Raw genomic sequence first — 23,653 nt, forward strand, 5'->3', positions numbered from 1 at the left:
CCTGTTCGATTGTGACCGAACTCCCTGTGGGTGTCTCAAGGGGAGTTGGGATATGCAAAACAACACATTTCCATTATGCACTTGTGTGTAACAGTACAAATATAAGCACCCCCCAGGGTTTAATCTCTCGTGGACAAACTACATAACATAAATGGTAGGGAGGATCTGACGCAATTACGTCAGATCTGGGTTTCCGAGATTAGGCAGGTTTTAGGCCTTCTCTGTCTGGTCCAGTAGGTGGTAGTAATTCACCATTAAAATAGGTTAAATTAGGAGAAGAAGCAGGAGCAGAAGAAGAAAAAAAATGGTGGTAGTGTGCAGGCCATAGCGCAGGTTTATCTTTGAGAAAGCAACTACGTCTGTTAGCCGGGAGAGGGCCTGGGTTTATTGCATGGGGAGTGTGGAAAGCCTATGTAGTTTAATTTTATTCTCAGTGGTTCTTATACTTGCCATGTCTACCAACGTTGATTGTGGAGGTGAAAAGCTTGCGTCTGTAGATTTCGAGATATTCGGGAATGTCCAGGGTAGGTAGGAATACTAGGCTACCCAGCGCATGTTCAGCTGTCTGCCTTGGGGATCTGAGCCTGTATGTAAAAACGTCAACGCACACAATGCACACTGCCTGAAGTAGATTCACCGAGTAGGCAAGTTCGGTTACAATTTTCACTGTGCAACCGAAACATAGCATGCTGCTATCCATATTTTCAAATGCAATTGTTTTCCCCTATGGCATGGTGCAAGTTAGACCTTTTGACTCCAATGCATTACATTACATTGCATTAGAGTTATTGAAAATTGCTGAGGGGAATTGATCAAGGCATGAAATCCTGTATCTAAATCAATCAATTTTATTTTATATAGCCCTTCTTACATCAGCTAATATCTCGAAGTGCTGTACAGAAACCCAGCCTAAAACCCCAAAACAGCTAGTAATGCAGGTGTAGAAGCACGGTGGCTAGGAAAAACTCCCTAGAAAGGCCAAAACCTAGGAAGAAACCTAGAGAGGAACCAGGCTATGAGGGGTGGCCAGTCCTCTTCTGGCTGTGCCGGGTGGAGATTATAACAGAACCATGCCAAGATGTCCAAAAATTTTCATAAGTGACAAGCATGGTCAAATAATAATCAGGAATAAATCTCAGTTGGCTTTTCATAGCCGATCATTAAGAGTTGAAAACAGCAGGTCTGGGACAGGTAGGGGTTCCATAACCGCAGGCAGAACAGTTGAAACTGGAATAGCAGCAAGGCCAGGCGGACTGGGGACAGCAAGGACAGCAATCTAAAAACAATTGATCCATTGCAAACTTAATTATCATCCAAAAATAACTTTACAAATACAAAAGATACACTTCTTCCCCTGGTCTTTTTTGTGTGTAACACAGCTTCGAGACAATGTTTCTTTTTTGCCTTCCGAAATTCCATTAGCTCAGGAAGTGTCATAGTTCAGGTACATGTGCAACGCAAAACACCTCCATTAGAATATGTTAAAACAGTGCACAGTAAGTGTATCTTTTGTATTTGTAAAATTATTTTGGGGTGATATGAAAGAATTTCGGAGGTTTCCAAATCGGTATTGCACGCGTAAGGACTGTTGTACACATTGGCCGTGCTGTGGTCAATGGCTTGAATGATAACCAAAGAGGGCTGGGTATGGCCCCTTAGATTCTCGACAGCTTCTAGTCTCTGAAATCATACAAGACCAGTGCATCAAGTCAATAAAGCAAGATATAACTAGTCTGGAATATTTCAATATGATTTACCCTTATTTATGTTGTTTATTTTGTTCTTACAGGTGTCTGCTTCAGAATGGTGAGCAACTTAACTTACATTTTCCTCAACATGCAAAAGGCTATTACATTTTTTAAATAATACTAATTGAAAATAAAAGTAGAACAAAGTATATATTTTAAAACCCATCACATTCCATTTTGATTTGCAATGTGTGTTAGTATTTTCCCCTCTTTCATCAACTTTATTCTTATTTTTTAATTCTGTGTTCCATACATATTGATCAAGTGAAGTGTGTTAGTATTTTCATGTAGCCTACATACTGGGTAGAGAATCTTTGGTTCAGTTTCCAAGATACATTGTACAGTGTTATCTTTATAAGAAGAACCCCAGTTAGTGCACTAATATTACACCCCCTGTGCCGTCTTTCCTTTGGTTCTGTGTTTTCCAGTACACAGAAGACCAGGGGAAGAAGCTGGGTGTTAATGGCTGGGTGAAGAACACAAGAGAAGGAACAGTGGTTGGCCAGGTACAGGGGCCCCATGACAAGGTCAATGAAATGTAAGTCCACTCTGAGATAGACAATACAATTCATTAGACAGGACACGATTCAATGAACCACTCCATTGCAATGTATAGGCAATGTCTTGATTTACAAACTACTGCATACCAGAAGAGGCTAGTGGGAGGAGCTATAGGAGGACGGGCTCATTGTAATGTCTGGAATGGAATTAATGGAATGGAGTCAAACCAGCCTCCTCTGCTGCACACATCTTATTCTGTAAACTGGAATCAGCTACCTGAGGGGCGGGGTCTACCTGTTTATTTATTTTTATTTAATTTTTTACAGCACCCCAATCTGTTGTGGGAATTTTTATATGATACTGTATAAATACTGCAATGCTGGTTCAAAGGAATTTAGCCCTCAGCATCACAACACTCAACCAATATTTTTTATTTTCCATTACCATTTAAAGACACACAGAGAGACATAACATATTATAAGCCTTATTCTAATCATAAAGGCTCATATATGCTTTTAACAAGTAATACCGCTTGATACTTGTAAGTAAAGTGTTTAATGATGCCTATACTACATGTATCAAATCAAATTGTATTTGTCACAAGCGCCGAATACAACAAGTGTAGACCTTACACAGGTGAAGACCGTCTGACTCCGGTAAGACAAGGGGTGGCGGTCTGTGTATATTTGTAAACAACAGCTGATGCACGAAATCTAATATTAAGGAAGTTTTGCTCACCTGAGGTAGAGTATCTCATGATAAGCTGTAGACCACACTATTTACAGAGAGAGTTTTCATCTATATTTTTCGTAGCTGTCTATTTACCACCACAAACCGATGCTGGCACTAAGACTGCACTCAATGAGCTGTACAAGGCCATAAGCAAACAGGAAAACGCTCATCCAGAGGCAGCGCTCCTAGTGGCCGGGGACTTTAATGCAGGGAAACTTAAATCCGTTCTACCTAATTTCTACCAGCATGTTAAATGTGCAACCAGAGGAAAAAAAAACTCGAGACCACCTTTACTCCACACACAGATGCATACAAAGCTCTCCCTCGCTCTCCATTTGGCAAATCTGAAGATAATTTTATCCTCCTGATTCCTGCTTATAAGCAAAAACTAAAGCAGGAAGCACCAGTGACTTGGTTAATAAGGAAGTGGTCAGATGACGCAGATGCTATGCTATAGGACTGTTTTGCTAGCACAGCCTGGAATATGTTCTGGGATTCTTCCGATAGCATTGAAGAGTACACCACATCAGTCACTGGCTTCATCAATAAGTGCCTTGATGATGTCGTCCTGACAGTGACCGTACGTACCCCAACCAGAAGCCATGGATTACAGGCAACATCCACACTGAGCTAAAGGGTAGAACCATCAAACAGGCAAAGAGTCAGTACAGGACTAAGATTGAATCGTACTACACCGGCTCCGACGCTTGTCGGATGTGGCAGGGCTACAAAGGGAAGCACAGCCGCGAGCTGCCCAGTGACACGAGCCTACCAGACAAGCTAAATCACTTCTATGCTCGCTTCGAGGCAAGCAACACTGAAGCATGCATGAGAGCATCAGCTGTTCCAGATGACTATGTGATCACGCTCTCCGTAGCCGATGTAAGACTTTTAAGACAGATTACCAGGACGCGTACTCTGAGCATGCGCTGACTAATTTGCAAGTGTCTTCAGTGACATTTTCAATATGTCCCTGACTGAGTCTGTAATACCAACAGGTTTCAAGCAGACCACCATAGTCCCTGTGCCCAAGAACACTAAGATAACCTGCCTAAATGACTACCGACCTGTAGCACTCACGTCTGTAGCCATGAAGTGCTTTGAAAGGCTGGTCATGGCTCACATCAACACCATTATCCCAGAAACCCTAGACCCACTCCAAGTTGCATACCGCCCCAACAGATCCACAGATTATACAATATCTATTGCACTCCACACTTCCCTTTCCCACCTGGACAAGAGGAACACCTATGTGAGAATGCTATTCATTGACTACAGCTCAGCGTTCAACACCATAGTGCCCTCAAAACTCATCACTAAGCTAAGGACCCTGGGACTAAACACCTCCCTCTGCAACTGGATCCTGGACTTCCTGACGGGCCGCCCCCAGGTGGTAAGGGTAGGTAACAACACATCTGCCACGGTTATCCTCAACACGGGGGCCCCTCAGGGGTGCGTGCTCAGTCCCCTCCTGTACTCCCTGTTCACCCATGACTGCATGGCCAGGCACGACTCCAACACCATCATTAAGTTTGCAGACGACACAACAGTGGTAGGCCTGATCACCTACTACGATGAGACAGCCTATAGGGAGGAGGTCAGAGACCTGGCTGTGTGGTGCCAGGATAACAACCTCTCCCTCAATGTGATCAAGACAAAGGAGATGATTGTGGACTACAGGAAAAAAAAGAGGACTGAGCACGCCCCCATTCTCATCGACAGGGCTGTAGTGGAACAGGTTGAGAGCTTCAAGTTCCTTGCTGTCCACATCACCAACAAACTATCATGGTCCAAACACACCAAGACAGTCGTGAAGAGGGCACGACAAAGCCTATTCCCCCTCAGGAGACTGAAAAGATTTGGCATGGGTCCTCAGATCCTGAAAAAGTTCTACAGCTGCACCATCGAGAGCATCCTGACTGGTTGCATCACTGCCTGGTATGGCAACTGCTCGGCCTCCGACCGCAAGGCACTACAGAGGGTAGTGCGTATGGCCCAGTACATCACTGGGGCCAAGCTTCCTGTCATCCAGGACCTCCATACCAGGCGGTGTCAGAGGAAGGCCCTAAAAATTGTGAAAGACTCCAGCCACCGTAGTCAAACTGTTCTCTCTGCTACCGCATGGTAAGCGGTACCGGAGCGCCAAGTCTATGTCCAAAAGGCTTCTTAACAGCTTCTACCCCCAAGCCATAAGACCCCTGAACAGCTAATCATGGCTACCCAGACTTTTTTACTTAACACTTATTTTTCTCAAAACTGCATTGTTGATTAAGGGCTGTAAGTAAGCATTTCACTGTGAGGTCTACACCTGTTGTATTCTGCGCATGCGGCAAATAAAATGTTATTTTATTTTATTTGAAATACTTACTTACGAACCCTTACCCAACAATGCAGAGTTTTAAAAAAGTAAGTAAGAAACATTAGCTAAATATACTAAAGGAAAAATAGTAACACAATAAAATAACAATTACGAGGCTATACACAAGGGGTACCGGTACTGAGGGGTGCAGGGGTACGGGGTTAGTTGAGGTAATTTAGGTAATATGTACATGTATGGTGGGGTAAATTGACTAAAGATAATAAACAGAGAGTAGCAGCAGCGTATGTGAAGAGTGTGAATGTATGTATGTCCGTGTGTGTTGGAGTGTCAGTGTAGTATGTGTGAGTGTACATGGAGCCTGTGCAAGTCAGTGCAAAAAAATAGTAATAAAATGTAGTCATACCTCAGAGCAGTTACTTTGGTTGAAACCAGGCAAGAGTATCACTGACACCATGCAGCTACTTTAATATCATCACACTTGGGAGAGCTTAACAGAGGGCATTCATTTGACTTATTTTCTGTATTTAATAGAGATAATACCGCTGTATATTGAGAATGCAATATACTACTTTGCCAGTAGGTGTCATTATATGACCAGACTATTACCAAATGGCAGGGTTCCCCAACTGGTGGCTTTTTTTTGCCAATGTATTTGTACATAAAAATATTTTGGGGTTGGATATAAAATACTGTAAAAAAAAACAGCAAATCAGCTCTAAGTGATTTTAATTTAGAAAATCTGTTCCAAAGTATTCCCACACATAATAGAGAAATATGACCTGCCGAAATAGCTCAGTTGGGAGAGTGTTAGACTGAAGATCTAAAGGTCCCTAGTTCGATCCCGGGTTTCGGCATTTGAGTTTGATCTCAGTGCTTGCACTGCAAGTAGAATATGCTTTGTTTATGGGCCTCAATCTAGTCTACCGAGTGGCGCAGTGGTCTAAGGCACTGCATCGCAGTGCTAGCTGTGCCACTAGAGATCCTGGTTTGAATCCAGGCTCTGTCGTAGCCGGCCGGCGACCGGGAGACCCATGGGGTCGGCGCACAATTGGCCCAGCGTCATCCAGGGTAGGGGAGGGAATGGCCGGCAGGGATGTAGCTCAGTTGGTAGAGCATGGCGTTTGCAATGCCAGGGTTGTGGGTTCAATTCCCACGGGGGGCCAGTATGAAAATTAAAATAATGTATGCACTCGCTAACTGTAAGTCGCTCTGGATAAGAGCGTCTGCTAAATGACTATAATGTAAATGTAATGTAGATATATGTGATCCTATACAAAGTTTGAAGGTATGCAAGGTTTGAAATGATTATGTTTTAGTCAAATGTTATATGTCTTTGTGCTTCTTGCGGTCAATTTGCAGTCTAAAAATGATTTTTTATCATGATCGGGCCCCCTGACCATCCGCTCAAGAAGGAGTTGGCACGTGTCTAAATCTAGTTGATGATCCCTGCCCATGGAATACTCTAGAATAGAGCTCCCCATGCCTAGTCACAGGCTGTGGCCTGATTCTCTATCCCCAAAGTGTGTGCTCGCAAACTCCCCCTCATGGATTTAAAAGGAATGGACTGGTGTATGGTAGAAACTCCCTCTTGAAGAAAAGGAGGGTGATATGCATGTTCTAAACTTGCGAATACCGGTGCTGGACTAAAGAATATTACTGAGATAAAGGAATGAGATCCCCGCACACAGAATATGGCTGCTCCCCAGTGCGTTATTCCTGCACCCAAATGTATTGTGTATTTGGGTGCAAAAATAAGCACTAGGGAGCAGAAATATTCTGTGTGCCGGCCTCTCATTCGTTTATCTCAGGGAACTCCCCTTTGCCCATGCTTGCACCAATCCAATGCTTTTAAAACCTTGAGAGGGAGTGGATGAGTGCACACTTCAGGGGAAAGGCTAGAGAGACACAACATAGAATCTCCTACTTTGTGTACAGAGTTACAGGGTATATCTGAATAGATTAAGATGGCTTTTTCTCCTTGTCTCTTCTCTATTTTACAAGGTAAACAAGCTAGTTTTAAGCAATATGCCACATTTGATATGTTCTGCCAGTATGCGTGCCCTTCCTCCACCCTGCCCTGGGTATGGGTACAAGTTTCCCTTAGGCACAGATCTAGGATCAGCATACCCTCCTTAAATCCTATATTAGCAGGGAGGGATGCAAAACTGAAGGATGCTAAACTGACTTCAGATCAGTGTTGAGGGGCAACTTCATCGTACTACTTCCCTGACCTGCTTGGTGGGTGTGGCTCAGCCTGGAGTTCCTAAAACCGAGGCACATGGCAGATTAAGTCAGCCCGGGTCGAGCTGTGGATTACATCACCAGGTTCTCTACGTGCTGGAGAGGTGGAGGAGGGTCCAACTAGGGGCCAGCAGGGGAGTATTGCCTTTCACAAAGCCTGACCTCGTGTTTGTGTGTGTGTGTGTGTGTGTGATTGATTGCAATGGATCCTCCAAATCCTTGGGCTTGTTTCTAATTTCTATTGTATTGTGACTTGCATAATGGTAAATGAGGTATGTGATGAAAAATGGTAGATTATAGAAACTACCCTAAACTACCTTAACATTCATCTCTCCAGGGAGCTCCTCCACCCATTGGCTATAGAGTATTTATCTAGCTCCAACATTTGGGGGGAGGGGGCCTCTTGAAGTATGTGTATTTTTTAATGTACACACTGCAGTGTTTGTAATCATTCAACTGTGTCTGATATTGCCATTTGAGTGTTGAGCTTTTGCTGCACAAAAAAGCGTTCCTTTTTATTCCGGCCTGCGAACACGAGATGCGAGAACAGAAATATGTTTGGTCATTAAATATTGAAACCGACAGAGCATGCAGGGTTGGAATCTGCTGGAGTCTGCCTGCCTTCCCCCCTCTTTTTTTCTCTCTCACTAGCAATATATCTTCCCCCTGTCCTACTATCCAGGGTTGGAATTGCTAGAGTCTGCAGACTTATCTCCTGTTGTCCCATGTCTTAGTCCTGATATCCACCACTTTATCTTTATTTTTCTGGGCCTTTTACCTGAATGATCCTTTTCAGTAGTGTGGAGATAAGGCTAGCTTAATTTGAACTAATGCAAGGTGTTGTTGGAATGTTAAAGATCTAGCTATGTCTCAAAGGGCTCTTGTCAAGCAGTACATAAAGTAATGGTACCACCTTACGATGAAGGCACTTTACTGACTCATCCACAATGTGTATCAGGACCAAACCAGTGAGAGGGTTGGAGCCTCCCAGTTCTTCCCTTGAAAACACAATGAGCAGCAGCATAGACTTGAGCACATAGATGGGCTCCACTGTGTACGTGGGGTGGGGTGGGGGGGTCATTGACCAGCGGATGTGGTAGAGTGAGAGAGAAGGAGCTCTTAATCTCACCGCTATAGAAAACGCAAAGGGGAAAGATAGGTCATAGACATCCAATACAGGTCATCCTCTGCCAACTACTCAGAGATGCGAGATAGGGAAATGTAAACAAGCAAGGGTGGGTGTTCTTAAAGGATTCATTTGGCTAAATACCTCCCTCCCTTGGCCGCTAGCAGTGCAATCATTTTCCAATTTCCCTGTTTTCTTTTGTTAGGGTTGGGTTTCCTGAAAACTGGGTAGATCTATGCACTGAATACATTGTTTATAATACTATAATAGCCTGTGTCCGAATGTAGTACCTATTTAAAATGCTCTGTTTGTGTATCTGTGTGGACTGTGATTCAGAAATGTGCTGTAGTAGTTTGTCAAAAATTTTACGCAACATGCAACAATTTCAAATATTTTACTGAGTTACAGAGTTCATATAAGAAAATCAGTCAATTGAAATACATTCATTAGGCCCTAATCTATGGATTTCACAAGACTGGGCAGGGGCGCAGCCATGTGTGGGCTGGGAGGGCATAGGCCCACCCACTTGGGAGCCAGGTCCACCTACTGGGGAGCCAGGCCCAGCCAATCAGAATTAGTTTTTCCCCACAAAAGGGCTTTATTACAGACAGAAATACTCCTCAGTTTCATCATGTCCAGGTGGCTGGTCGCAGGTGAAGAAGCCGGATGTGGAGGTCCTGGGCATGCGTGGTTACACGTGGTCTACGGTTGTGAGGCCGGTTGGAAGTACTCTAAAATGATGTTGTAGGCGGCTTATGGTAGAGAAATTAACAATCAATTATCTGGCTCTGGTGGACATTCCTGCAGTCAGCATGACAATTGCGCGCTCCCTCAAAAGTTGAGACATCTGTGGCATTGTGTTGTGTGACAAAACTGCACATTTTACATTGGCCTTTTATTGTCCCCAGCACAAGCTGCACCTGTGTATTGATCATGCTGTTTAATCTGCTTCTTGATATGCCACACCTGTCAGGTGTATGGATTGTCTTGGCAAAGGAGAAATGCTCACTAACAAATTTGTGCACGACATTTGAGGGAAATAAGCTTTTTGTGCGTATGGAACATTTCTGGGATCTTTTATTTCAGATCATGAAACATGGGACCAACACTTTATTTAGTAGTAATTTTCAGTGTTTTTTCTGTTTTATACACCTTGGTGTGTATCCTATATTTACAATGTCAGTATTGATAACATTTTAGTTATTGATATAGTTTATTTGTCATGGACAATGCACAATAATCAACATATTCGACAGCACTGAGGTGTAACAGTGTCAGAGTTAACTAGACAGCAATGTTTTATTTATTAGTGGGTGGTCTGTATTTTCTAGGCTTTTTTATCCTGTATTCCCAAAGCTCAGACACTCTGTGCTCAACTTGATAATGCATAGCCTAGTGTACCAGTAGAATTACTTGTATTTAATTGAAAGGGAAAACAGCAGGGAAATATCAATGCACCCTTGTAAGAGAGACTGAGACATCTCTTCCATGGCAACGATAGATACATCTCTCTTTTGATGTTAGTCAATTTCCTCCATCCTAGCCTCCAACGCAATATGTTTTCCCGGCAGTCTCAACACAGACGCTCCTTGAAAAAAGCTTCTGACTGCCAACCGGTGCGCCTTCCTGCTCACACTCATCCAGTAAGAATGGAGTGATGGGCCCTCAGTGGACCATAATGCATTTAGTGACCTCTTGATTCACTAGAATACAGCATGAGGGATTTAACGTACAGACTGAGAGGAAGGGGAAAATAGGTCCTCTGGTGTTAGCTCATCGCTTGCATCCATGAGACGATTACAACCAACATGAATTGATCCCATTGTGTTTGCGTTATACTGGGGACGCAAAACATGTGGTCTATTACAGCCAAATCTTAATAATAATAATAATAATAATAATAATAATAATAATAATATGCCATTTAGCAGACGCTTTTATCCAAAGCCACTTACAGTCATGCGTGCATACATTTTTGTGTATGGGTGGTCCCGGGGATCGAACCCACTACCTTGGCGTTACAAGCGCCATGCTCTACCAGCTGAGCTACAGAGGACCACATCTTGTCTGTAGATGGCAATAAATATTGCCATGTCTGTCAATGCATTGACACCAGACCTGGGTCAAATAGATTATGTTTTATACATTGCCTGCCCTTTTTGTTTTTTAAAATATATATATTTTTTAATTGTTCATTTATTTTTATTTTTATTTTTGGGGGTAGATCAGCTTTAATATTGCAGATAGATTGTAACTTCCATTAATGTAATTCTCTCCATCCCTTCCAATCCCCCATATGTTTTTTTTCTTCTCACAAATATATATATAAATTATATATACACATACATATACACATAAATATGAATACATATTCAAAAGTTTGGGGTCACTTAGAAATGTCCTTGTTTTCCATGAAAACATACATGAAACGAGTTTGAATAGGAAATATAGCAAAATGCATCGGAAATGTAGTCATTGACAAGGTTAGAAATAATGACTTTTAAAAGAAATAATAATTGTGTCCTTCAAACGTTGCTTTCGTCGAAGAATCCTCCATTTGCAGCAATTACAGCCTTGCAGACCTTTGGCATTCTAGTTGTCAATTTGTTGAGGTAATCTGAAGAGATTTCACCCCATGCATCCTGAAGCACCTCCCACAAGTTGGATTGGCTTGATGGTCACTTCTTACGTACCATACAGTCAAGCTGCTCCCACAACAGCTCAATAGGGTTGAGATCCGGTGACCGTGCTGGCCACTCCATTATAGACAGAATACCAGCTGACTGCTTCTTCCCTAAATAGGTATTGCATAGTTTGGAGCTGTGCTTTGGGTCAATGTCCTGTTGTAGGAGGAAATTGGCTCCAATCAAGCGCCGTCCACAGGGTATGCATGGCGTTGCAAAATGGAGTGATAGCCTTCCTTCTTCAAGATCCCTTTTACCCTGTACAAATCTCCCACTTTACCACCACCAAAGCACCCCCAGACCATCACATTGCCTCCACCATGCTTGACAGATGGCATCAAGCACTCCTCCAGCATCTTTTCATTTGGTCTGCGTCTCACAAATGTTCTTCTTTGTGATCCGAACACCTCAAACTTCGATTCGTCTGTCCATAACACTTTTTTCCAATCTTCCTGTGTTCTTTTGCCCATCTTAATCTTTTCTTTTTATTGGCCAGTCTGAGATATGGCTTTTTCTTTGCAACTCTGCCTAGAAGGTCAGCATCCCGGAGTCGCCTCTTCACTGTTGACGTTGAGAGTGGTGTTTCTCTATTTAAAGAAGCTGCCAGTTGAGGACCTGTGAGGCATCGGTTTCTCAAACTAGACACTAATGTATTTGTCCTCTTGCTCAGTTGTGCATCGGGGCCTCCCACTCCTCTTTCTATTCTGGTTAGAGCCAGTTTGCGCTGTTCTGTGAAGGGAGTACTACACAGCGTTGTACGAGATCTTCAGTTTCTTGGCAATTTCTCGCATGTAATAGCCTTAATTTCTCAGAACAAGAATAGACTGATGAGTTTCAGAATAAAGTTATTTGTTTCTGGACATTTTGATTCTGTAATCGAACCCACAATTGCTGATGCTCCAGATACTCAACTAGTCTCAAGAAGGCCAGTTTTATTGCTTCTTTAATCAGCACAACAGTTTTCAGCTGTGCTAACATAATTGCAAAAGGGTTTTCTAATTATCAATTAGCCTTTTAAAATGATCAACTTGGATTAGCAAACATAATGTGCCATTGTAACACAGGACTGATGGTTGCTGATAATGGGCTTCTGTACGCCTATGTAGATATTCCATTAAAAATCAGCCGTTTCCAGCTACAACAGCCATTTACAACATTAACAATGTCTACACTGTATTTCTGATCAATTTTATGTTATTTTAATGGACAAAACATTTGCTTTTGAACGGTAGTGTACATACAGTTGAAGTCGGAAGTTTACATACACCTTAGCCAAATACATTTAAACTCAGTTTTTCACAATTCCTGACATTTAATCCTAGTAAAAATTCCCTGTCTTAGGTCAGTTAGGATCACCACTTTATTTTAAGAAAGTGAAATGTCAGAATAATAGTAGAGAATGATTTATTTCAGCTTTTATTTATTTCATCAAATTCCCAGTGGGTCAGAAGTTTACATACACTCAATTAGTATTTGGTAGCATTGACTTTAAATTGTTTAACTTGGGGCAAACGTTTCGGGTAGCCTTCCACAAGCTTCCCACAATACGTTGGGTGAATTTTGGTCCATTCCTCCTGACAGAGCTGGTGTAACTGAGTCAGGTTTGTAGGCCTCCTTGCTCGCACACGCTTTTTCAGTTCTGCCCACACATTTTCTTTAGGATTGAGGTCAGGGCTTTGTGATGGCTACTCCAATACCTTTACTTTGTTGTCCTTAATCCATTTTGCCACAACTTTGGAAGTATGCTTGGGGACATTGTCCATTTGGAAGACCCATTTGCGACCAACCTTTAACTTCCTGACTGATGTCTTGAGATGTTGCTTCAATATATCCACATAATTTTCTTTCCTCATAATGCCATCTATTTTGTGAAGTGCACCAGGCCCTCCTGCAGCAAAGCACCCCCACAGCATGATGCTTCCATCCTTGTGCTTCACGGTTGGGATTGTGTTCTTCGGCTTGCAAGCCACCCCCTTTTTTCTACAAACATAACGATGGTCATTATTGCCAAACAGTTCTATTTTTGTTTCATCAGACCAGAGGACATTTCTCCAAAAAGTACGATCTTTGTCCCCATGTGCAGTTGCAAACCGTAGTCTGGCTTTTTTATGGCGGTTTTAGAGCAGTGGCTTCTTCCTTGCTGAGCAGCCTTTCAGTTTATGTCGATATAGGACTCGTTTTTACTGTGGATATAGATACTTTTGTACCTGTTTCCTCCAGCATCTTCACAGGGTCCTTTGCTGTTGTTCTGGGATTGATTTGCACTTTTCGCACCAAAGTACGTTCATCTCTAGGAGATAGAACGCGTCTCCTTCCTGAGCGGTATGACTGCTGTGTGGTCCCATGGTGTTTATACTTGCGTACTATTGTTTGTACAGATGAATGTGGTACCTTCAGGCATTTTGAAATTGCTCCCAAGGATGAACCAGACTTGTGGAGGTCTACAATTGTTTTTCTGAGGTCTTGGCTGATTTCTTTTGATTTTCCCATGATGCCAAGCAAAGAGGCACTGAGTTTGAAGGTAGGCCTTGAAATACATCCACAGGTATACCTCCAATTGACTCAAATGATGTCAATTAGCCTATCAGAAGCTTCTAAAGCCATGACATCATTTTCTGGAATTTTCCAAGCTGTTCAAATGCACAGTCAACTTAGTGTATGTAAACTTCTGACCCACTGGAATTGTGATACAGTGAATTATTGGTGGCTGACTAAATACTTTTTTTCCCCACTGTATATACATTTTATGGACACAGTCAATTTTACAATACATTTGTTTTTACTCCTGAACTTCCTCTACCCTCAACCTCTCTGATCATTTACATGATGTCCATCCGGTTTGCTTCTATATGCCATATCTTTCAAACTGTGCTCTTTCACAAAAGCTCTCAACCTATAACCTATATACAGTGGGGGAAAAAAGTATTTAGTCAGCCACCAATTGTGCAAGTTCTCCCACTTAAAAAGATGAGAGAGGCCTGTAATATTCATCATAGGTACACGTAAACTATGACAGACAAAATGAGAAAAAAAATTACAGAAAATCACATTGTAGGATTTTTTATGAATTTATTTGCAAATTATGGTGGAAAATAAGTATTTGGTCAATAACAAAAGTTTCTCAATACTTTGTTATATACCCTTTGTTGGCAATGACACAGGTCAAACGTTTTCTGTAAGTCTTCACAAGGTTTTCACACACTGTTGCTGGTATTTTGGCCCATTCCTCCATGCAGATCTCCTCTAGAGCAGTGATGTTTTGGGGCTGTCGCTGGGCAACACAGACTTTCAACTCCCTCCAAAGATTTTCTATGGGTTTGAGATCTGGAGACTGGCTAGTCCACTCCAGGACCTTGAAATGCTTCTTACGAAGCCACTCCTTCGTTGCCCGGGCGGTGTGTTTGGGATCATTGTCATGCTGAAAGACCCAACCACGTTTCATCTTCAATGCCCTTGCTGATGGAAGGAGGTTTTCACTCAAAATCTCACGATACATGGCCCCATTCATTCTTTCCTTTACACGGATCAGTCGTCCTGGTCCCTTTGCAGAAAAACAGCCCCAAAGCATGATGTTTCCAACCCCATGCTTCACAGTAGGTATGGTGTTCTTTGGATGCAACTCAGCATTCTTTGTCCTCCAAACACGACGAGTTGAGTTTTTACCAAAAAGTTATATTTTGGTTTCATCTGACCATATGACATTCTCCCAATCCTCTTCTGGATCATCCAAATGCACTCTAGCAAACTTCAGACGGGCCTGGACATGTACTGGCTTAAGCAGGGGGACACGTCTGGCACTGCAGGATTTGAGTCCTGGCGGCGTAGTGTGTTACTGATGGTAGGCTTTGTTACTTTGGTCCCAGCTCTCTGCAGGTCATTCACTAGGTCCCCCCGTGTGGTTCTGGGATTTTTGCTCACCGTTCTTGTGATCATTTTGACCCCACGGGGTGAGATCTTGCGTGGAGCCCCAGATCGAGGGGAGATTATCAGTGGTCTTTTATGTCTTCCATTTCCTAATAATTGCTCCCACAGTTGATTTCTTCAAACCAAGCTGCTTACCTATTGCAGATTCAGTCTTCCCAGCCTGGTGCAGGTCTACAATTTTGTTTCTGGTGTCCTTTGACAGCTCTTTGGTCTTGGCCATAGTGGAGTTTGGAGTGTGACTGTTTGAGGTTGTGGACAGGTGTCTTTTATACTGATAACAAGTTCAAACAGGTGCCATTAATACAGGTAACGAGTGGAGGACAGAGGAGCCTCTTAAAGAAGAAGTTACAGGTCTGTGAGAGCCAGAAATCTTGCTTGTTTGTAGGTGACCAAATACTTATTTTCCACCATAATTTGCAAATAAATTCATTAAAAATCCTACAATGTGATTTTCTGGATTTTTTTTCTCTCAATTTGTCTGTCATAGTTGACGTGTACCTATGATGAAAATTACAGGCCTCTCTCATCTTTTTAAGTGGGAGAACTTGCACAATTGGTGGCTGACTAAATACTTTTTTTCCCCACTGTACTTATTATGGACAAAGTATGCTTTACATTCGTTTTCTTGTTGTTATTAGTTGTTGTTAGTTGTTATTAGTCCCATCCTTCAGCTCCATTCAACAACTCCCATCTATCTCCTTAACACCATCCATATTGGATTTCTATTTGCCATATATTTTTCAACTGTACTGTGATGTTTCACAAAAGTTCTGAACCCTTCTATTGTCATTGTTTCTACAGATTGTAAATTGAAAATCAACATTTTTGTATTAAAAAAGTATTATTATATTATTGATCGATTGACTATGACTTTTCAGATCACCCAGTAGTGCTATCTGCAGGGTTAGCTCCAGGTAAATATTGCAATCCTTCAGCCATTCCTGGACCTGTGACCAAAAACAAGCTACAAATGGACAGTACCAAAACAAATGATCTAATGATTCTGTCTCTTTGCAGCAAAATCTGCAGAGCTGGGAAGATTGTATCCCCCATATAAATAACATTATATTAGTAGCAAGAATTTTGTATAATAATTTAAATTGAAAAATTCTAAGTTTTGAATCTGCCGTCGTTTTGCGTATCAGTTCATAAACACTATGCCATGGAATCGGTACGTCAAATATCTCTTCCCAACTATTTTGCAATGTATATGGGATGGCTGTCAATCCTTTGGTCCTTAAATGAAACTGGTATACCTTTTTTATTTATCACAATTTTCTTTAACCAATTATGTTCTTTAATGCAGGACCGACAGACAAGTTCCTTACTTTTTCCTTCTTCCACTTTCCTCTTCCATTTTTGCGGTAATGCTGCAATTATTTGGTTGTAATTTTGGGTAGAGCAGACATTTCCATATGTTTTTCTTAGCTGCATGTGCAACATAATTCCACCAGTCCTACCTATGATATAATTTACGAAGATTATACCTTTTTAAAACATTTTTTCAAAAAATAATGTTTTTTTATCAATTAGTATATTTGAGTTTAACCACAATATTTGTTACATTATTTGTTCTGTCATTTCTGGAGGATTAAATTGAAATTGCAACCAACTTTCTATGGCTTGTTTTAGAAATGCCTGCCCTTTATTTTGTTTAGTCCAGTACAATGGAATGAATGGAGTAGTCCCAACAGCTAAATAAAATAAGATTTAATTGCCTCAAAAAGTTCCTCTTCTGTAAGTTGGCCTTGAAACGCGTCTTTCTGTAAATTTGTTATTTTTACATTATTATTATTATTAGGAAAGAAATCCTTACAGTTAACATCATTCCGTGGAAATGGAGGAGACTGAAAAGAAAACATATACTTAAAATATTTTGCTTCCTCTTTCAAAATATCATTTGGTGAATCATGGATGACTCCATCATTTGCAACGAGTTCCTGTAAATTAGTTTTAGTAGCATTTATATGTTGAAGATTCCAGAAAAATGTGAATTTTTCAAAATGTTCCATCCAATTCGCTTTATTTTTGTAATACATTACACTTGATCGTTCTTGAATAATTACCATTTACCTGCGCTGTTATTTCCTCTATTTCCTTTATTAGTCTAATCTCTTTTGACCTAAACTGCTTTTGTTTTAATGATGAGTATTGAATTGAATGGCCTCTAAAAGTACATTTAAAAGTGTCCCATACAATAAGGGGATCTGCTGTACCTATGTTGTGCAGAAAAAAGTCAATTATGAATTATTTTGGCTTAGTTAAGAACAAATTGTCATCCAATAGGCTTTGATCAAATTTCCAATATCCCTGTCCACGTGGAAATTCTGTAAGAGTTATATGGAGGACAATTAGATGGTGGTCCGATCGCATTCGGTCTCCTATTAATACTTTTTTTTTTACTTTTGATGCCAGCAAGAATGAGATCAGGAAGTAATCAAGACGGCCAGCTTGATTAAGCCTCCTCCATGTATAACTCACTAGGTCAAGGTTTTTCAGCCTCCATATACAGTGAGGGAAAAAAGTATTTGATCCCCTGCTGATTTTGTACGTTTGCCCACTGACAAAGAAATTATCAGTCTATAATTTTAATGGTAGGTTTATTTGAACAGTGAGAGACAGAATAACAACAAAAAAATCCAGAAAAACACATGTCAAAAATGTTATAAATTGATTTGCATTTTAATGAGGGAAATAAGTATTTGACCCCTCTGCAAAACATGACTTAGTACTTGGTGGCAAAACCCTTGTTGGCAATCACAGAGGTCAGACGTTTCTTGTAGTTGGCCACCAGGTTTGCACACATCTCAGGAGGGATTTTGTCCCACTCCTCTTTGCAGATCTTCTCCAAGTCATTAAAGTTTCGAGGCTGACGTTTGGCAACTCGAACCTTCAGCTCCCTCCACAGATTTTCTATGGGATTAAGGTCTGGAGATTGGCTAGGCCACTCCAGGACCTTAATGTGCTTCTTCTTGAGCCACTCCATTGTTGCCTTGGCTGTGTGTTTTAGGTCATTGTCATGCTGGAATACCCATCCACTACCCATTTTCAATACCCTGGCTGAGGGAAGGAGGTTCTCACCCAAGATTTGACGGTACATGGCCCTGTCCATCGTCCCTTTGATGCGGTGAAGTTGTCCTGTTCCCTTAGCAGAAAAACATCCCCAAAGCATAATGTTTCTACTTCCATGTTTGACGGTGGGGATGGTGTTCTTGGGGTCATAGGCAGCATTCCTCCTCCTCCAAACACGGCGAGTTGAGTTGATGGCAAAGAGCTCGATTTTGGTCTCATCTGACCACAACACTTTCACCCAGTTCTCCTCTGAATCATTCAGATGTTCATTGGCAAACTTCAGACGGGCCTGTATATGTGCTTTCTTGAGCAGGGGGGACCTTGCGGGCACTGTAGGATTTCAGTCCTTCACGGCGTAGTGTGTTACCAATTGTTTTCTTGGTGATTATGGTCCCAGCTGCCTTGAGATCATTGACAAGATCCTCCGGGGGGAGCTCTGGGCTGATTCCTCACCGTTCTCATGATCATTGCAACTCCACGAGGTGAGATCTTGCATGGAGCCCCAGGCCGAGGGAGATTGACAGTTATTTTGTGTTTCTTCCATTTGCGAATAATCGCACCAACTGTTGTCACCTTCTCACCAAGCTGCTTGGCGATGGACTTGTTGTCCATTCCAGCCTTGTGTAGGTCTACAATCTTGTCCCTGACATCCTTGGAGAGCTCTTTGGTCTTGGCCATGGTGGAGAGTTTGGAATCTGATTGATTGATTGCTTCTGTGGACAGGTGTCTTTAATACAGGTAACAAACTGAGATTAGGAGCACTCCCTTTAAGAGTGTGCTCCTAATCTCAGCTCGTTACCTGTATAAAAGACACCTGGGAGCCAGAAATCTTTCTGATTGAGAGGTGGTCAAATACTTATTTCCCTCATTAAAATGCAAATCAATTTATAAAATTTTTGACATGCGTTTTTCTGGATTTGTTTGTTGTTATTCTGTCTCTCACTGTTCAAAAAACCTACCATTAAAATTATAGACTGATCATTTCTTTGTCAGTGAGCAAACGTACAAAATCAGCAGGGGATCAAATACTTTTTTCCCTCACTGTATCCACTAGTTCTAATGTATCCATGATATTTGTGATCTCCTTAAGTGCTTGAGGGTGATAGTTTGTGATTTCCTTTACGATACATTGAGGTACTTAAAACCATATTATAATCTCCCACAATAATAATAGATTCATTGGTTGCTCAATATATTATTATACATTACCAGTCAAAAGTTTGGACACACCTACTCATTCAAGGGTTTTTCTTTATTTTTACTATTTTCTACATTGTAGAATAATAGTGAAGACATCAACACAATGAAATAACACATATGGAATCATGTAGTAACCAAAAAAAAGTGTTAAACAAATCAAAATATATTTTATATTTGAGATTCTTCAAAGTAGCCACCCTGTAACATTATGACAGCTTTGCACACTCTTGGCATTCTCTCAACCAGCTTCACCTGGAATGCTTCTCCAACAGTCTTGAAGGAGTTCCCACATATGCTGAGCACTTGTTGGCTGCTTTTCCTTTACTCTGCTGTCCGACTTATCCCAAACCATCTCAATTGGGTTGAGGTCTGGGGATTGTGGAGGCCAGGTCATCTGATGCAGCACTCCATCACTCTCCTTCATGGTAAAATAGCCCTTACACAGCCTGGAGGTGTGTTGGGTCATTGTCCTGTTGAAAAACAAATGATAGTCCCACTAAGCCCAAACCAGATGGGATGGCGTATCACTGCAGAATGCTGTGGTAGCCATACTGGTTAAGTGTGCCTTGAATTCTAAATATATCACAGACAGTGTCACCAACAAAGCACCCCCACACCATAACACCTCCTCCATGCTTTATGGTGGGAACTACACATGCGGAGATCATCCGTTCACCAACACTGCATCTCACAAAGACACAGCAGTTGGAACCAAAAATCTCAAATTTGGACTCCAGACCAAAGGACAGATTTCCACCAGTCTAATGTCCATTGCTCGTGTTTCTTGGCCCAAGCAGGTCTCTTCTTGTTATTGGAGTCCTTTAGTAGTAGTTTCTTTGCAGCAATTCGACCATGAAGGACTGATTCACAGTCCCCTCTGAACAATTGATATTGAGATATATCTGTGACTTGAACTCTGTGAAGCATTTATTTGGTCTGCAATTTCTGAGGCTGGTAACTCTAATGAACTTATCCTCTGCAGCAGAGGTAACTCTGGGTCTTCCATTCCTGTGGCGGTCCTCATGAGAGCCAGTTTCATCATAGCGCTTGATGGTATTTGCGACTGCACTTGAAAAAACGTTCAAAGTTCTTGAAATGTTCCATATTGACTGATCTTAATGTCTTAAAGTAATGATGGACTGTCGTTTCTCTTTGCTTATTTGAGCTGTTCTTGCCATAATATGGACTTAGTCTTTTACCAAATAGGGCTATCTTCTGTATACCCCCCCACCTTGTCACCACAACTGATTGGCTCAAACACATTAAGAATTCCACAATTAACTTTTTAGAAGGCACACCTGTTAATTGAAAAGCATTCCTCATGAAGCTGGTTGAGAGAATGCCAAGAGTGTGCAAAGCTGTCATCAAGGCAAAGGGTGGCTATTTGAAGAATGTCAAATATAAAATATATTTTGATTTGTTTAACACTTTTTTGATTACAACATGATTCCATATGTGTTATTTCATAGTTTTGATGTCTTCACTATTATTCTACAGTGTAAAAAAATAGTAAAAATAAAGAAAAACCCTTGAGTAGGTGTGTCCAAACTTTTGACTGGTGGTGTATATATTTTCGAAGAAGTGTAGATCATCATTTTTTGGCCCATGGCAGTTTGTTAGGTGTTGTTTTGACTTGGAATTGTGGGCCTTTTCTCTCTGTAGGAAGATGGCTGAGTAAGGTGGGGAGTCCCAGCTCACGCATTGACCACGCCGAGTTCTCTAACGAGAGGGACATCCCCAAACTGGAAATCCATGGCTTTGGCACTCGCTACTGAGTGCCAGAGCAGCGACAAAGCACAGCAGCAGCAAGTATCCACCCTGAGGCCTGCCCCAAAGGAATTAGTAGCATCTCAACTTCTAAGGTGGTTGATTTGTCCTGTAATATTCACATCTTCACAGTTTAAAATGTCATTCTAAAGCCTGTTATGCCATTTATTTATTGTTTGAAGAATAGTTATTTGAATGATACCCAGAAATGTTATATTTGTATTATAATATGCTATCATGTAACCCACAGAAGAAGTTCGACATGAGTTGTTTGCTAAATGCAACTTTTAAATTGCACTTAAATGCCATGTATGTCAATAATAGTCAACCTTTAAAATGTTGAGTTCATCCCATCACAAAGACAGAAATAAAATAATTTAGTGAAACCACTGTGTGAACATTTTCAGTAGTTTTAAATATTTAAGATGTTTTGATGAGGTTCTGCAGAGTTGTTTTTCTCAACATATACTCACCGGCCAGTTTATTAGATACACACATCAAGTATGGGTCGGGTCGGACCCCACTTTGCCTCCAGAACAGCCTGAATTCTTTGGGGCATTCTACAAGGTGTCGGAAACGTTCCACAGGGATGTTGGTCCAAGCTGACGCGATGGCATCAATCAGTTGCTGCAGATTGGACGGCAGTACATTCATGCTGCGAACAGCCCGTTCCATCTCATCCCAAAGATGCTCTATTGGGTTGAGGTCTGGGGACTGCGCACGCCACTCAAGTAAACTGAACTTGCTGTCATGTTCCAGGCGATGTTTTCCACTCCTCAATTTTCTAGTGTTGGTCATCGCGTGCCCATTGGAGCCGCTTCTTCTTGTTTTTAGCTGATAGGAGTGGAAACCGGTGTGGTCATCGGAGCAATAGCCCATCCGTGACAAGGATCGACGAGTTCTTGTGTTCCGAGATGCCGTTCTGCACACCACTGTTGTACTGTACCGTTATTTGTCTGTTTGTGGCCCGCCTGTTAGCTTGCACGATTCTTGCCATTATCCTTCGACCTCTCTCATCAATGAGCAGTTTTTTCCCACAGGACTGTCACTGACTGGATGTTGTTTGTCGCACCATTCTCGGTGAACCCTAGACACTGTCGTGTGTGAAAAGCCCAGGATGGAGGCCGTTTCTGAGATATTGGATTCGGCGCGCCTGGCACTGAAGATTATACCACACTCAAAGTCGCTTTGGTCACTTGTTTTGCCCATTCTTTATTTTATTTTATTTTGTACTTTTTACCCCTTTTTCGTGATATCAAATTGGCAGTTACAGTCTTGTCCCATCGCTGCAACTCCAGTACGGACTCGGGAGAGGTGAAGGTCGAGAGCCATGCGTCCTCCGAAACACGACCCTACCAAGCCGCACTGCTTCTTGACACACTGCTAGCTTAACCAGGAAGCCAGCCGCACCAATGTGTCGGAGGAAACACCGTACAACTGGCGACCGAAGTCAGCGTGCATGCACCCGGCCCGCCACAAGGAGTCGCTAGAGCGCAATGGGACAAGGACATCCCGGCTGGCCAAACCCCCCTAACCCGGATGACGCTGGGCCAATGTGCGCCGCTTCATGGGTCTCCCGGTCGCGGCCGGCTGCGACACAGCCTGGGATCGAACCCTGGTCTGTAGTGACGCCTTAAGCACTGCAATGCAGTGCCTTAGACCGCTGCGCCACTCGGGAGGCTGTTTTGCCCATTCTAACGTTCAATCGAACAGTAACTGAATGCCTAGATGCCTGTCTGCCTGCTTTTTGTACAGTGCCTTCACAAACTATTAACACCCCTTCACTTTTTCCAAATGTTGTTGTATTACAGCCTGAATTTTAAATGGATTAAATAGAGATTTTTTGGTCACTGGCCTACACACAATACCCCATAATGTCAAAGTGGATTTTTTTTCAACCCCTTTGTTATGGCAAGCCTAAATAAGTTTGAATGACTACCTCATCTCTGTACCCCACACGTACAATTATCTGTAAGCTCCCTCAGTCAAGCAGTGAATTTCAAACACAGATTCAACCACAAAGATACAGGTGTCCTTCCTAACTCAGTTGCCGGAGAGGAAGGCAACCGCTCAGGGATTTCACAATTTAATCAATTTTGAATTCAGGCTGTAACACAACAAAATGTGGAGTAAGTCAAGGAGTATGAATACTTTCTGAAGGCACTATAGCAAGCCACGGAAAATGGAGTGATCCATTTTCATGAACGGGTGTTACCTAATAAACTGGCCAGTGAGTGTATAATTGAATCTGATTATTATAGAGTGCCCTTCATACAAGTTCACCACACCAATGTCCATGATCCAAATAACAACATTAATGTTATTGTTTTGGGATGTA

The 23,653-nt window shown here is 41.9% G+C and overlaps 1 protein-coding gene and 1 non-coding gene across 3 annotated transcripts; both read left to right on the forward strand.

The window, feature by feature from the left end:
• The first annotated feature begins 280 nt into the window (after nt 1-280).
• Nucleotides 281-21,707, forward strand: LOC121572332 (acylphosphatase-2). Of its 2 annotated transcripts, XM_045213389.1 has the most exons (5): nt 281-524; nt 1,790-1,806; nt 2,177-2,286; nt 2,796-2,801; nt 21,215-21,707. In XM_045213389.1, exons 1-5 carry the CDS (start codon nt 392-394, stop codon nt 21,321-21,323), a joined length of 375 nt encoding a protein of 124 aa, XP_045069324.1. In that variant the 5' UTR covers nt 281-391; the 3' UTR covers nt 21,324-21,707. The 2 variants fall into 2 exon arrangements, with proteins under 2 accessions (XP_045069324.1, XP_041740332.1); XM_041884398.2 differs by lacking the exon at nt 2,796-2,801 and having other exon boundaries at nt 21,211-21,707.
• On the forward strand, nt 6,083-6,155 carry trnaf-gaa. The gene has a single exon. It is a non-coding gene; the product is annotated as a tRNA-Phe (tRNA).
• Nucleotides 21,708-23,653: the final 1,946 nt, after the last annotated feature.

This window comes from Coregonus clupeaformis, unplaced genomic scaffold (genome assembly GCF_020615455.1).
Source record: "Coregonus clupeaformis isolate EN_2021a unplaced genomic scaffold, ASM2061545v1 scaf0107, whole genome shotgun sequence".
In the NCBI taxonomy this organism is placed as follows: domain Eukaryota; kingdom Metazoa; phylum Chordata; class Actinopteri; order Salmoniformes; family Salmonidae; genus Coregonus; species Coregonus clupeaformis.

Coding starts and splice junctions, on each gene's coding strand:
- LOC121572332 (XM_045213389.1), top strand. CDS start 392: ATGGGGAGTGTGGAAAGCCTATGTAGTTTAATTTTATTCTCAGTGGTT.